This window comes from Myotis lucifugus, unplaced genomic scaffold (genome assembly GCF_000147115.1).
Source record: "Myotis lucifugus unplaced genomic scaffold, Myoluc2.0 scaffold_1928, whole genome shotgun sequence".
NCBI classification, from domain to species: Eukaryota; Metazoa; Chordata; class Mammalia; order Chiroptera; family Vespertilionidae; genus Myotis; species Myotis lucifugus.
Window position 1 is genome coordinate 1 of NW_005872976.1, and position 14,411 is coordinate 14,411.

At 45.4% G+C, this 14,411-nt stretch overlaps 1 protein-coding gene across 1 annotated transcript in view; it reads left to right on the plus strand.

The window, feature by feature from the left end:
• Window positions 1-938: 938 nt before the first annotated feature.
• LOC106694394 (zinc finger protein 551-like) overlaps window positions 939-14,411 on the plus strand; it is a 15,700-nt gene continuing 2,227 nt past the window's right edge. The window contains exons 1-3 of the mRNA XM_023748848.1: window positions 939-1,059; window positions 2,334-2,862; window positions 2,944-3,795. Of these exons, the coding sequence (XP_023604616.1) occupies window positions 939-1,059; window positions 2,334-2,862; window positions 2,944-3,795 (1,502 nt within the window). The remainder of the gene's footprint in view (window positions 1,060-2,333; window positions 2,863-2,943; window positions 3,796-14,411) is intronic.

Consider the following 14,411-nt stretch of genomic DNA (forward strand, 5'->3'; position numbering starts at 1 on the left):
TTACCCCCCCCCTCCAACCCCCTTACCCTCCCCGGCCTTCCTGCTGTAGTTTAAGAGTCTGTTTGAGGCAACTCTGCCTCTGTATCTATTATTGTTCAAGAGTTTATAATGGTCTCTATTATCCATGAATGAGTGAGATCATGTGGCATTTTTCCTTCATTGACTGGCTTATTTCACTTAGCATAATGCTCTCCAGTTCCATCCATGCTGTTGCAAATGGTAAGAGTTCCTTCTTTTTTACAGCAGCATAGTATTCCATCGTGTAGATGTACCACAGTTTTCTAATCCATTCATCTACTGATGGGCACTTAGGCTGTTTCCAGATCTTAGCTATGGTGAATTGTGCTGCTATGAACATAGGGGTGCATATATCCTTTCTGATTGGTGTTTCTGGTTTCTTAGGATATATTCCTAGAAGTGGGATCACAGGGTCAAATGGGAGTTCCATTTCCAGTTTTTTGAGGAAACTCCATACTGTCTTCCATAGTGGCTGCACCAGTCTGCATTCCCACCAGCAGTGCACAAGTGTTCCTTTTTCTCCACATCCTCTCCAGCACTTGTCGTCTGTTGATTTGTTGATGACAGCCATTCTGACAGGTGTGAGATGGTACCTCATTGTTGTTTTGATTTCTTTATGGCCAACAACTGTCTCTTCCCTATGTTGGTGACACCGACCGTATTGACAAGAGGAAGTGTGGCCTCCACGTGAGTCCCAGAACTTAGGTATCTTCTCTCTGCTCAACTGCCTTTATTATTAGGGGAAGACCCAGTAACAGTAAGAATGTAAGGAGAGAGTGACTTTGATGGGCCAAAGGCCTGCTGTCTTGTCTGATGGAGTATAGAGTGAGCATATGGATGGGAGGGTGGGAAGAATGAAGAACTTGAAATCCTAGGAGAAAAGCTAATCATGGATTGAACGGTCCCCATTTTGACAGAATATGAACTTTGAGGATGTGGCTATTGTCTTCTCTGAGGAGGAGTGGGGGCTCCTTGATGAGGCTCAGAGACTTCTCTACTGCAATGTGATGCTGGAAGTGTTTGCACTTGTCTCATCTGCAGGTAAGACCTTCACGTTTGTCCCAGTGTCCTGAGGTGATGTCTACTCTTCCATTATTCTTCAAACGTAGCTCTCACCGCCACACCATGGGCTCTAATAATTTCACCCACTGTCCTTTCAAATGGGCTGTGGCTGCCAGGGGTGAGCTGTGTGGGGAGTCCTGAGCTCTGGACTCACCGAGCATCCCTTACACCCGCTGCCTCTGAAAATGTAAGAAGTGTCTGGGAGTCAGGAGTCTTGCAATGAGCTTAATGGGACCCACTTTGTGATTTCTCTTCCTGGGAAGGTGACTATGTCCTCATAGCTTCCACTTCTGCACCATTCATCTAGGTAAGGCTCATGTGACAGCCTGTGACAGGTTATCATCTTTACTTACTTGAACCATAGCTGTACTTGTAACATCCTACCTGAATTGTTTGTAATATTTCCTTCCCTGAATACTATTGCATTCCGAATAGCTCTGGTTTAGTGCTGGCTGCTCAACTCCCTTGTATTTCATTAATTCTCTGAATATTTAGTTTTTATGTATTCATAGAGTAGAAGGTGAATTGGGAACCCTGTATTTGTTCTCAGGGTGAACTGGCAAGATGGTCTCTGATGAGGCCTGATCCTACTGAGTGGAAACTGGGGGAAGGTATCACATGAGGGCTTCTTTCAGATCAGACCAGGAACCTGATTATGTTTGACCATATTTAGGTGCAGATGCGTTTTTCCACACCTTATTTCTACATTTTCTTTACCATTATTGACATTTTGATGACTGATCATTTCATCTGTAACTTCATGGCTTTTGGCCACCTTCACCTTTGTCACTTTTTTGCATCACCTGTCCGTGGGCACTGCTCCCTGTGCAATATTGTCCTACATGGACCTTCACATGTGTTATGAGGTGCACATACATGCTTAAGTAGTCCTAGAACAACTGCTCTTGAATTTTATTAGCAATAAGACATAAGCAACCTTCTGCACAGCTTGCCCATGTCACCAGCAGACAAGCCCTGCTGAACACTAATAGCAAAAGAAGGAGCTGACGATCCTGCTTCGATTCCATGCGGTGCTTGCCATCTTTGTGTTATATTTCTGGTGAGGCTTTCCTTGTTTTGTGATATTCAGAGTTCCAGAACTTCACAGGAGCCTTTTATAAATCCTGCCTGCACATCTGTTATTTTCAGACAATTACATGGAATGCAGGTATGATGTCCAACATATTTTTGTAATGGAACGTCCCTCATCACCGTAGTCAACATCCATTTCCTCCTCATTTCTCTGTTTTCAGGTTGTTGGCATAAAACGGATGAGGAGGAGGCTTGCTCTTCGCAGAGTGTATGTGTACAAGGAGAGTCAAAGATCAGGGCATCTAAAACTCAGCCAGCAACCCAGAGGACCCATGTGTGTAAGCGGTGTTTCTCTGTTTTGAAAGACATTGTGCACCTGACTGAGTCACAGGCAGCATACCTTGAACAGAAAGCCTTCTTCAATGACACACGTGTGAGAGACTTCTGTTTCAGTGCAAACCTTCACCAGCAACAGAGGGAAGCCAGTGGAGAGAAGCCCGGGAAAGAAGCTGTGGACAGGGCCTCGTTTGTGACCAGGTGCAGCTTCTACTTATCAGGGCTTCCCTTATCCAGTAGGGAGGTTGGGGATGACTTGAGAGCCATCTCAGAGCTTCTCCAGCCCCAGGCCCCTCACGACACTGAGGAGCCACACAATGGCAGTGAGATTTCCCAGAAATTTCTCAGTGGAAAACGTCATAACCAGTGGGGTCAATGTGATAATGCTGCCAGCCACAACCAGAAAGTTGTTCAACAGAGCATCTGCAAGGGAGAAGTGAATTGTGAATGTAACAAATCTGGAAAAATTTTTAGAGGAATCTCTAGCCACATTCGACATAGGAAAGTTCACAGTGGAGAAAAAGCGTATGAGTGTAGTGATAGTGGAAAGTCATTCAGGCATATCTCTGTTCTTAATCAGCACCAGAGAGTTCACACTGGGGAAAAGCCATATGATTGTACTGATTGTGGCAAGACTTTCAGTCTTAGGTACAAACTCACTGAACACCAGAGAGTCCACACTGGAGAAAAACCTTATGAGTGCAGTGAATGTAGGCAGTCCTTTAGACAAAGGTGTACGCTTACTAAGCACCAGAGAGTTCACACTGGAGAAAAACCTTATGAGTGCAGTGAATGCAGGCAGTCCTTTAGAGGAAGGTGTACCCTCACTGAACACCAGAGAATTCACACTGGAGAAAAACCTTATAAGTGCAGTGATTGTGGGAAATCTTTTAGATGCCATGGTCACCTTTTTAAACACAGGAGAATTCACACTGGAGAAAAACCTTATCAGTGTAGTGAATGTGGGAAGTCCTTCAGAGAAAGGGGTATCCTTAATACGCACCAGAGAGTTCACACTGGAGAAAAACCTTATGAGTGCAGTGAATGTGGGAAGTCCTTTAGAAGAAGGAGTAACCTCAGCGAACACAGGATAGTTCACACTGAAGAAAAACCGTATGAGTGTAGTGAATGTGGGCAGTCCTTCAGACGAAGGCGTACCCTCACTGAACACCAAAGAATTCACACTGGAGAAAAACCATATGAATGCAGTGAATGTGGGAAATCTTTTAGATGCTATAGTCAGCTTTTTAAGCACAAGAGAGTTCACACAGGAGAAAGGCCTCATGAGTGTAGTGAATGTGGGAAATGTTTTAGCCAAAAATTGAACTTCCTTAGACACCTGATTGTTCACAATGGAGGAAAGCTTTAAATGTGTTCCAAATACTTTCTTTTTCTCATTGACAATAACAACACTGAAGGGGACCCTTTGATACACATTTAACAGAACATAAACCCCTTTTATCACAACATGGACTCCCCTAGGTTCCTCATAAAATTTCAAGTAGAAGTGATGCTTTAAATAACTGCATGGCACTTGCTAAGCTGCTCGGGCCTACTACCCGATTGAAATCACTGGGAGTATTCCTGGCTGAGGCGATTTCACCTCCACCACCTGGCTCACCTGAACAGGGTGCCTCAGTCACAGCCCCTGCGTGGTCAGGGAAAAGGAATTCTGTGTTCTCACCTCTGACTGAGCAAACTGTGATTACTCCAAGCTCCTGGCAGGATCTTCTTTCCATTCTGACTAGGAAATGGAGTTGATTGAGGGTTCATCCACCGCAACCATCCTCAGCTAAGAAGAACTACCTCTCTCAGGGACATCGTGGCTCTCACCTTATGCTGTGATGAATTGTTTCAGTTTCCAATTAACTGACCTGCACACTCATGGAATTTTCTAGCATGTCTCTGGTTTATGATATTTTTGTCCAGGTGATTTTGCTCATGTACTAGTACCTTTCATTTTGTTGGTCCTATTCATTGCCTGGATTGATTTGAAAGCGCACTTGGGATCTGTCAGCATGTACAGGGGAACAGATATTGTGGGAATCCCCAACCTGCTGTGCTCCCGAAGGCAAAGCGTGGAGTCAGAAAATCACTTTGTCCCATATTCACTTGTAATGCAGTGCTGCCCAAGACCTGGAAAGAAAGCCGGAATGACTTGGTGGTTCTCATTTGCAGCCTGGTGCCTCCTATGATTGGGGTCTGAGGTCATCCTGAAGATGGGGGTGGGGGGCTTTGTTGTGCTTCTGTGAACAATGTGAATTATATTCTCTGTTCACAATGTGTATTACATACTGTCAAGGTGCCCTGTGCCGTTCTGAATGACATTTCATAGGCTGGTGTCGCTTGTATTGAGATTCTGAGGGTTAGGTTGAACTACAACTGGGGCAGAAACCCTGTATTCATAGTGAATGGGAAAAGATGCAGTGAATTAAGTGAATAGCACCTCTTCTGAACATTTTTTATTATCTTTAAATTATTGTAGTAATTTCCATGTCAACAGCTCTACACCTACTTGTGCCACACCCTGTAGTTACCTCCTGCCCTTTTGTAATCTCTCCTTCTTCCTTCCCCAGCCCTAAATGCAGTCATTGATTTTCCTTCCTTTACAAGATTAGTTAATATTTTTTTAAGATTCGTTAATATTTTTCATAATTTCATAAGCACTATAAGGGGTATACAAATATTGCTTTCCTTCTTGCTACACAGTTATTTTGAGATTCAACACAAATGCTTATGTGAATAGTTAATTATTTTTCATGGCTGAGTCATACTGTGTTCTGTGAATAACCATTTTTCCTATTGGTCTGTCTATGGTTTTAGTTATTTCCAGGTTTGTGATATTAAAAATAAATCTGCTGGGAATATTGCCTGCAATTCTTTATATAGATGTATGTACTACTTATCAAACTGATGCAGTGTAGGTGAATATTTTACCTGTTAGTATATGCAGAACTGTGGTCAAAAATGGTCATTCCCTCTGCCTTGCCACCCACCCACAGTAATGAAAATTCTAGTCTTTCCACAAACCTGCCAGCACATGTGATGTTTAATCTTTTAAATAATAGTCAGAAAAATGAATATCGTTTTAACTTGCTCTGTTTTAATTCCATTTCCCTAATAAATTTTTATGTTGAATGCTTTTTCAAGCAAATCTTTACAATCTCTTTGTCTCCTTTGTTGAAATGTCTGGTCAGAATCTTTTGCCAATTTTAAAAATTAATTTATTATTTAACTAGTAGGTTAGTGCAGCATCGAAGATATATTTATTCCTTTCAGTCAATCTTCAATGACTCAACTGACTTCTTTGCAATGTGAAACTATATTTATATATATTTATAAAATATTGTTTTATTGATTTTAGAGAGGAAGGGAAAGGGATATAGAGATAGAAACATCAATGAGAGAGAATCATTGATCAGCTGCCTCCTGCACACCCCCTATAGGGGATCAAACCCGTAACCTAGGCATGTGCCCTGGCTTGGAATCAATCCTAGGACCTGTCAGTCCCCAGGCCGAAGCTCTGTCCACCCAGTCAAACCGGTTAGGGATCAACCCCTTAATTCTTTTTTAAATAAATATATTTTTATTAATTTCAAAGAGGAAAGGAGAGGTAGAGAGAGAGATAGAAACATCAATGATGAGAGAGAATCTTTGATCAGCTGCCTCTTGCACGTCCCCTACTGGGTATTGAGCCCACAACCTGTGCATGTGCCCTTGACCAGAATCGAACCTGGGACCCCTCAGTCCACATGCTGACGCTCTATCCAATGAGCCAAACCAGGTCGGGCACCTTAATTCTTTTTTAAAATTGTAATCCTCATCTGAGGATATTGCTTTGAGAGAGAGAGGAAGGGAGGGCACAGAGAAATAAAAGGAACATACATGTGCAAGGAAACATGGACCTGTTGCCTTCCATAAATGCCAGAGAGTAGATCAACCCACAACCTAGGTCTGCGCCCTCACCGGGAACCCAACATGCCTTTGATTGAAGTGAGCGAATGAAATGAAGCTGCAAGATATTGAGCCGAATGGCCAGGGCATCACTTTTAATCTTCACGTTTCCTTCAAGACCTTGAATTAGTATGACTCCGCATTTGGGGGAGTGTTTGTTTTGCATGTTGTTGGTTGGTTGTATGTGTGAATTGGCTGTCCCTTTGGGTGTTCCTGATGTGTGTATTGTGTTCTCTTTGTCTGTGTTCTATGTCTGTGTATGTCTGCTCAGGTGTGTGCGCGCATGTTTGCATTGTGTGTGTGTGTGTGTGTGTGTGTGTCTGTGTGTGTGTGTGTGTGTGTGTGTGTGTGTGTGCTCTCCTCAAGGTGTTCCCTGTGTCTGCAATGTGTGTCTGTGTGAGCCTGGCCATAAGCCCTGCACCTGAGTGCCCAGCTACGCCTGGGGGTGTCCTGTACCTGCTTGTTTCTGTGCTTGTTGTGTCGGTATGTTTCCCTGTGAGTCTGTGCACTCCAAACACAGGCAACTGCCTAGGCAGTCTTTGGAGCGGTCAGGAAGGGGCCCCTTCTATCCTTTCTCTTCCATCCTCTGTTGTCCCTTAGTGGGGCCCCTCTCAGGCCTCAGGAATGGATGAAATGAAAGGTCAGTTCATAGAACCCCAGGCTGTGGGAAGGGGAGGAATTAGGGAAGATTCTGATGGCAAACTGGAGTTAGAGAGTGTGCATGGGGAATGTTTGTGAAGGACACTAGGCTTCTTGGAGGAGCTGGAGATCCAGGTGCCTTGGGAAGGAATGAGTGGGTGCGTGCATGTGCGGGGACCTGAGGGGAAAGACTTCCAGGCTCCTAACCCCCCACTAGGAATGAGGAAGTGAACATCCCTGGAGAAGGTGTCCCTTGCCCATGTGAAAGCACGGCTGACTTCTCAGGGAGGAAGGTGCCCAGTTCTACCAGAGCATCACTCCTAGACCGCTGGGACCTGGTCAACTGGGAGTTGCTGGCCACATAGGACACTGGGACCAGGAGGGAGAATTAGGCCCAGAGATCTCTTCACTGTGTTGGGGAGAACTGTGGAGGGACTGTATTTTGCACAGATTCCTGCACAGAACGAATGGAAGCCACAGGGTTACCATTGATGTTAATGGCAGCATTTTCACCATCAGCCCCACCTTCTGGGGCCCTCACCTGGGCAACGCAAATGACACAGGGCCTTGGAGGCAGGGAGGGCCTGATGTTCATGTAAAAGCACGTGATGCTGGAGGCTTCCAGCCTGTGCCCTTCCCAGTCAACACTCTTAACTCGTGAGTCTTCACCTCCACCGAGTGTGGGACCCGAGGCAGCCAGGGGTTTACCCAGGTCACACTCAGAAGTGGGTTCTGAGTTCGCTGCCAATGCCATCTGACCAAACTCCTTTTCTGAGGTTCACTGCTTTGGAACTTGCCAGTGATGGTTTAGGGCAGCGGTTCTCAACCTGTGGGTCATGATCCTTTGGCGGTCTAGCGACCCTTTCAAAGACCATCCTGCATATCAGATATTTACATTATGATTCATAACAGTAGCAACATTACAGTTATGAAATAGCAACGAAAATAATGTTATGGTTGGGCACAACATGAGGAACTGTATTTAACTGTATTTAAAGGGCCGGAAGGTTGAAAGTCAGTGGTTTAGGGCAACCAGGGGACAAAGTCCACCTGGATGAGGAGACAGGGACCCATCCTGACGGACTTCCACTGTCATTTCCTACCCATCCCCACTCCTCTCCTTGGCCCTGCACAGTCCCCTACAAGAGGCGGGCACCACGAGGTCATGTTAATGGGCCCCATGGAGGAAGTATGTCAGGTTCTCCTCCTGACCACCTCAGTTTGACTTCAGCCTGTGTTGTGCTCTGACCAATGAAATGTGCTGGGAGTGAATCCTGTCACCCCTAACAAAAGAGTCTGGACACCCGGAGACTGGCTGCTCACTATGTCCATCTCTAATAACACCCAGCAGTACCTACATGGGTGGTCTCTCCATTATCCTGGTCTCAGTAGAACACAGGTGAACAGGAGGTATGAACAGGAAAGATACCTTCTTTAATAAGAGCCACTAAAACTTTGGGACTGTTTATTACCCATAATAAGATCTAGCTGGTCCTAATGGGAATGCATCACCTATTCTACCCTCTAGAAGGGAGCAGAGCCTAACATTAGAAGCCATAGCTGTGTTATTAGAGACACATGGGTTTGACTTCCAGCCCTTCCTTTATTAACTCTACAATCAGGCAACTTACATCGAGTCTCTGAGTCTGGATTTCGTCATGATAAAATAGATGCTGAAAGTATCTCAACTTGTGGAGAGGATTGAGTGAAATAATAATAATTCAGGTAAAGCACTGAATCCAGGGCCTGGCACATGTAGTGAACATTCAGTAACTGTGAGCTCCATAGCTGCACAATGTGTGCTGACTGCAGACATGCAGACAATGTAGGAAATGTCGACTTGTTGGCCTGTTTCCTTTCAAATATTGCTTTTAAGCGAATAGGATAGAATTATGTATATATTCTCATAGCCTTATTTTTTTCTTAATAATGTGCTATTTCTGTGTTAAAAGTAAAAACTCTGGCCCTATCCAGTTTGGCTCAGTGGATAGAGCATTGGCCTGCAGACTGAAAGGTCCCGAGTTCGATTCCGATACAGGGCATGCACCTTGGTTGCAGGCATATACCCAATAAGGGGTTTGCAGGCGGCAGCTGATAGATGTTTCTCTCTCATCGATGTTTCTAACTCTCTATCCATCTCCCTTCCTCTCTGTAAAAAATCAATAAAACATATTTTATAAAATGATAATAAAAAAAAGGACTCTGAGGACTGGAGTGATTCCATTGTTTGAGTTTCCTCCCAGGGAAACAAAGGTTGCAATTCCAGGTGAAGCCACAATTCAAGATCCTGGCTGGATGCCCAGACCAGGGTTAAGGGAGGTGAGGAGGCACCCCACCTGTGTTTTTCTGTCTCCCTCTCATTTTCTCTCTCAAAATAAAATTTTTTTAAAAAGTAACTATCTACATATCCATTTAGATTTGTAGTCTGCAGGAATAATTGACATAATATTTACGACAGAGAGCATTCTGACCTTCATGGAATCTGAAATAATATCTCCAAATAAGAGCTCAGTTGCAGACAACACTCCCCATAACCCTGCCACCAGCCACCAAAACCTAAGGTTGTCATTTCCCACAGCCATTCTGGGGCCACAACACCAATATTCTCAATGACCAGCCAGTGACTGGGATCCTAATGCCACCTGCGCCGCCTGGAAAGTACCTTACCCAAAGGGCAATGCGCCTAATGATGGCTGCGTTAGCCAATGAAAGCCCAGGAGAGGCGCATGAGCCTGGCGCTCATTGGTTTGGGCATGGCTCCCAGATTAGTCCTCCTGGTGGTCATTTTCACCTCCTCGTTCTATCGACTTAGAAGCCCCAGCGGGCAGCATCAGGACTAGGACAAGCTGTCAGAGGCAGCGTCCCCGCTGTGCAGGGGGTGTCTGAGGCTTGTTGACCTGCAGCAGGCGGGATTGAGGTCTCCATGCTTCCCAGATTCCTCTCTGCTTACTGAGGTCAAGTCAGCCTCTCCCCATTTACCCTCCACCTACCACGCTGTCAGGCCCTGCAGCTGGCGTCCCAGCACCCAGAACAGTGAGTAGGTTGTAGGTGACACAGCATTTGATGGGGTGAAAGAGGGTGACGGGCTGCTATGCCACTCAGTCAGGCCGTGGGGGTGTGGCTTAGCTGTGAGGACTCGGGAAACCCAGGCCTGTTTTGTGTTTAAAGGCAACAAAGAAAATGAGGCAAAGTTTTGTGTGAGGAGTTTTACTTTCATCCTCAGGACGCTGGGGCCATGGGTGGTTGTGAACAGCAGAGGGACGTTGTCTGAGGTAGGGTTCTAAACATTTCCCCAGATCGCTGATAAGAAGAACACCTTAAAAGGGAGAGGATAGAAATTAGGGACCAGAAGGGGGAGCCTTTTGAAAGATAAGGAACTTGGCAACAGTGTGCACTGAGGACTGAGCCCTGGGGGAATTCAGGTATCACCCAGCACCAGAGATGGGCCGGGGCCCTGAGCAGCCTGAGCCCCTGGATCCTGGCGTTGGGTGCCAGGCCATCAACAGACGTTTAGTTCCTACAGGTTCCTGCAGGTGAGGAGCCGCTGAGGGGACTGGGCTGTGGGGCTGATGTTAGGGCCTCACACTCTTGTGGCCTCTGAGGTCGTGGGGTCCTGGGACTGTCCAGCCTCTATTCCTGCCCTGGGACCTGGAGACAGATTAAAAGACACAAATCCCCGAATCCTAATTCCATGACTAGGGTTGTATGAAGTTGTCCATGTTTTTCTGGCAAACAGTGGAATGAGATGTGCGAGATCCTTCCAGGCACAGGTTTCAGAGGTGGTAGAGACTCAGAGTGAAGACAGGTGGTTCAGGAACCTGCACGAATGCTTTTCTCTTTAATGGGAACAGGTAAGAATGGGAGCGGAGTCAGGTCTAGAGGAGCTCTGTGACAACACGGTTGTCTGTTCTGCAGGTAATGGGGGCAATGGGAGATTCAGAGCAGAGGAGACAGGTGATGTGACTCAGGTCTCATTAGAAGCCCTGTGGCTGCAGCATGGAGAGCAATATGGGTGAGAGGGAGGTGGTGAGATCGTCTGGGAGAATGGGATGGTAACTGGCCCCTGATGGTAGCCCTGGAGAGGGAAGACACAGTTGGATCTGGGATTGGTGTTTTAGGTGCGGCCACCTTTATTTTCTAATTTTGAGTTTGAAAGTGAGACAGGGTTGGGTAAGAGTCAGAGATGAGATGAAGGTTTGTATTTAGCATCTGGGGATTTGGAAGCACCCTCATCTGGCATGAAGACATTCATAGTGGGAAGGTTCATGTTCATTGCAGATAAACACAAGCAAACACTGATTTTGGCCTGTTAGGGTGTGAGATATTTCAGAGAGCAGTTAAAGAGTATCTGGAACTCGGAGGAGTTGTTTAAGATGAAGATGACTCAAAAGGAGTGAAGACCACCTGGACCAGAGAGGAGTTGTAGATCATCATTTTATTTTAATTCGAGGCCCTAGGTCAATGTAAAGAAGGTGAGTTTTGTTCTGGTGCATATTTTCTCATTAAACACTCACCAGGAATATTCTGTGAGCCTTGGTGTGGCCAGACTGAGTGCAACACCCCAGGCTCCTCCAAGGCTCACAGAATATTCCTGGTCCATGCTTAATAAATAAATATGCACCAGCCCCATTCTCACCTTGTTTCCATCGACTTAGGGCAATGATCGGCAAACTCATTTGTCAACAGAGCCAAATATCAACAGTAGTTCTTCAAAATAGACTCACCCAGGCCTAAAAACGACTTCTGAGAATGGGCCACAAAGTTTAAATCGCACTGTATGTGTGCGCCTGTATGTGGTATTTTGTGGAAGAGCCACACTCAAGGAGCCAAAGAGGCGCATGTGGCTCAAGAGTCATGGTTTGCTGACCACTGACCTAGGGCCTCTAATTAAAGTAAAATGAAAATATATCCTTCATATAAGATATTTACATTATGATTAATAACAGTAGCAAAATTACAAGTTTGAAGTAGCAACAAAAATAATGTTATGGTTGGGGGTTCCCACAACATGAGGAACTGTATTAAATGGTCGCAGCATTAGGAAGGTTGAGAACCACTTGCTTAGGGGCATGAGTGGCCATCTGTGAGATTCACTGAGCATGGGGTGAAGCATAGCAATCCCTCCTTTGGAAAACTGCTGTTTGAACTACTCTGTAATTCTTAGACAATCTCTTATTCTGGAGGTCAACTCTGTTATTTTTAGGCTGTAAAATAACTTTGCTTTTTTGCTTGAATAGAAAAGATAAACTTAATTGTCTGATCTTACAAGCTAGCCATCTAACTGATATGCTGATATTGATGCCAGGTGCCTGTATAGATATGAAACTTAAGGATACAGGTGTCTGTATAGATATGACAGGTGTTTGCTAGATATGATATGTACTCAAGGTTACAAGCTGTCTACAAAAATAACTGACACAAGGGCCTAAGAAAGATATAAAAAGAGAATTATTCCTCCTTTGGGTGTCCCGAATTTGACAGAGGTAATCTGCTCTGAACCTGCACCCGATAGAGATGACTCCTAAAGGCACATTAAGGCATCTTGTCCAGCTCACTGATTTTTGATACAACAGGGGTAGAGGGCCATTGGCCATGAGACTTTAGTGGTGAGGGCTGTGACTGGGGATGGGAGATTATGTGCAGCACTGGTGGAGGAGGGCTCTGGATATCTAAGACGTGATGTGGTTCCCAATAGGTGAGGTTGAAGGAAAACACAGTCAGGGAGTGAGGCCTTTATAGCAGGGCTCAAGGCTGCCTCCATGAGTGTGGACTCACAGAGTTGGTGTAGAACTTATTCCTGTTTGAATTTGCCAAGCAGTCACTACAGCACACATGCTGAGTAATGAGTAGGAAGTCAAGGAGATGATTATGGGGGTGGTAGGTGTGGGACTGCAGGTGAGAGAGAGGTGTGGGAGAAGGAGTGATGTACCCTTGGAGAGGGAGTGTGAATTCATGGCCACAGGACACTGGATGTTGCAATAAGGGTGATTAAGGAGTGAGTCCATTTTTGGTGGTTACTGGCTGATATAATATGTGATATGATATGAGGAATTTTAGTGTAATTGTCTGAAAATAGGGGTGTTGTGGTGAGACCTCTCAGGTGCAGAGCTGAGGTGTCACATAGATGCACACCTTCCTAGGGTTGTCGAGGGCTGACACATTGATTAAGGGGAAGGAGATAGCATATATTGGTGTCACCTGGGCTTGCATATTTGCAGTGGAATGGGGAAGGGAGATAGAAAGAGAAACATATTACAGAAGCTGTGAATTAGACATTTGGAAGGGAAGGTGAGTAGGAAATAAAGTGTTCTCGCCACGACAAATTTGTGTTGCCTTTGAAAATGTGCCCTGGGAAATGAAGCTGTGTGAGAGAAGTGTGGTTCAAAGAATTATGTTGAGCAGACAGTGCAAGGTGATGGCCTCAACACCATGGTAACAGAGTCAGAAGGGTGAAGCACGAGGCCATGTTTTTTCATGTCTCTGAGGGAGATTACGGGCAATAACAAGAGTATTGCCTGACAAAATGTGATAAATCATTCACATTTTCTTTATGGCCAACAACTCTCTCTTCACTATGTGGGTGACACCCACTGTATTAACAAGGGCCCTGTGGCATATGTGGGAGGCCCAGAGCTCAGGTATCTTCTATCTGCTCAACTGCTTCTATTTTTGTGGGAAGACGCAGTATCAGTAGGAATATAAGGAGAGAGTGATTTAATGGGCCCAAGGTCTGGTGTCTTGACAGATGAATTGTAGAGGGAGCAAATGGATGTGCAGGGTGGGAAGTATGAAGAAATTGAAATCCTAAGAGAGAAGCTAATCATAGCTTGAACTGTCCCCCTTAGGACAGAATATGAACTTTGAGGACGTGGCCATTGTCTTCTCTGAGGAGGAGTGGGGGCTCCTTGATGAGGCTCAGAGACTTCTCTACTGCAATGTGATGCTGGAAGTGTTTGCACTTGTCTCATCTACAGGTAAGACCTTCACGTTTGTCCCAGTGTCCTGAGGTGATGTCTACCCTTCCTTTTTTCTCCAAACGTAGCTCTCACAGCCACACCATGGGCTCTACTTATTACGCCCACGTTTCTTTAAAATGGGCTGTGGCTGCCAGGGGTGAGCTGTGTGGGGAGTCCTGAGCTCTGGACTCCCCAAGCATCCCTTACACCCAATGCCTCAGAAAATGCAAGAAGTGTCTTGCAGTCAGGAGTCTTGCAATGAGCTTAATGGGACCTACTTTGAACTTTCTCTTCCTGGAAGGTGACTATGTCCTTATGGCTTCCACTTCTGCACCATTCATCCAGGTAAGGCTCTTTTGTGACGCCTGTACCGGGTTATGGTCTTTACTTACAGGAACTGTAGCTGTACTTGTA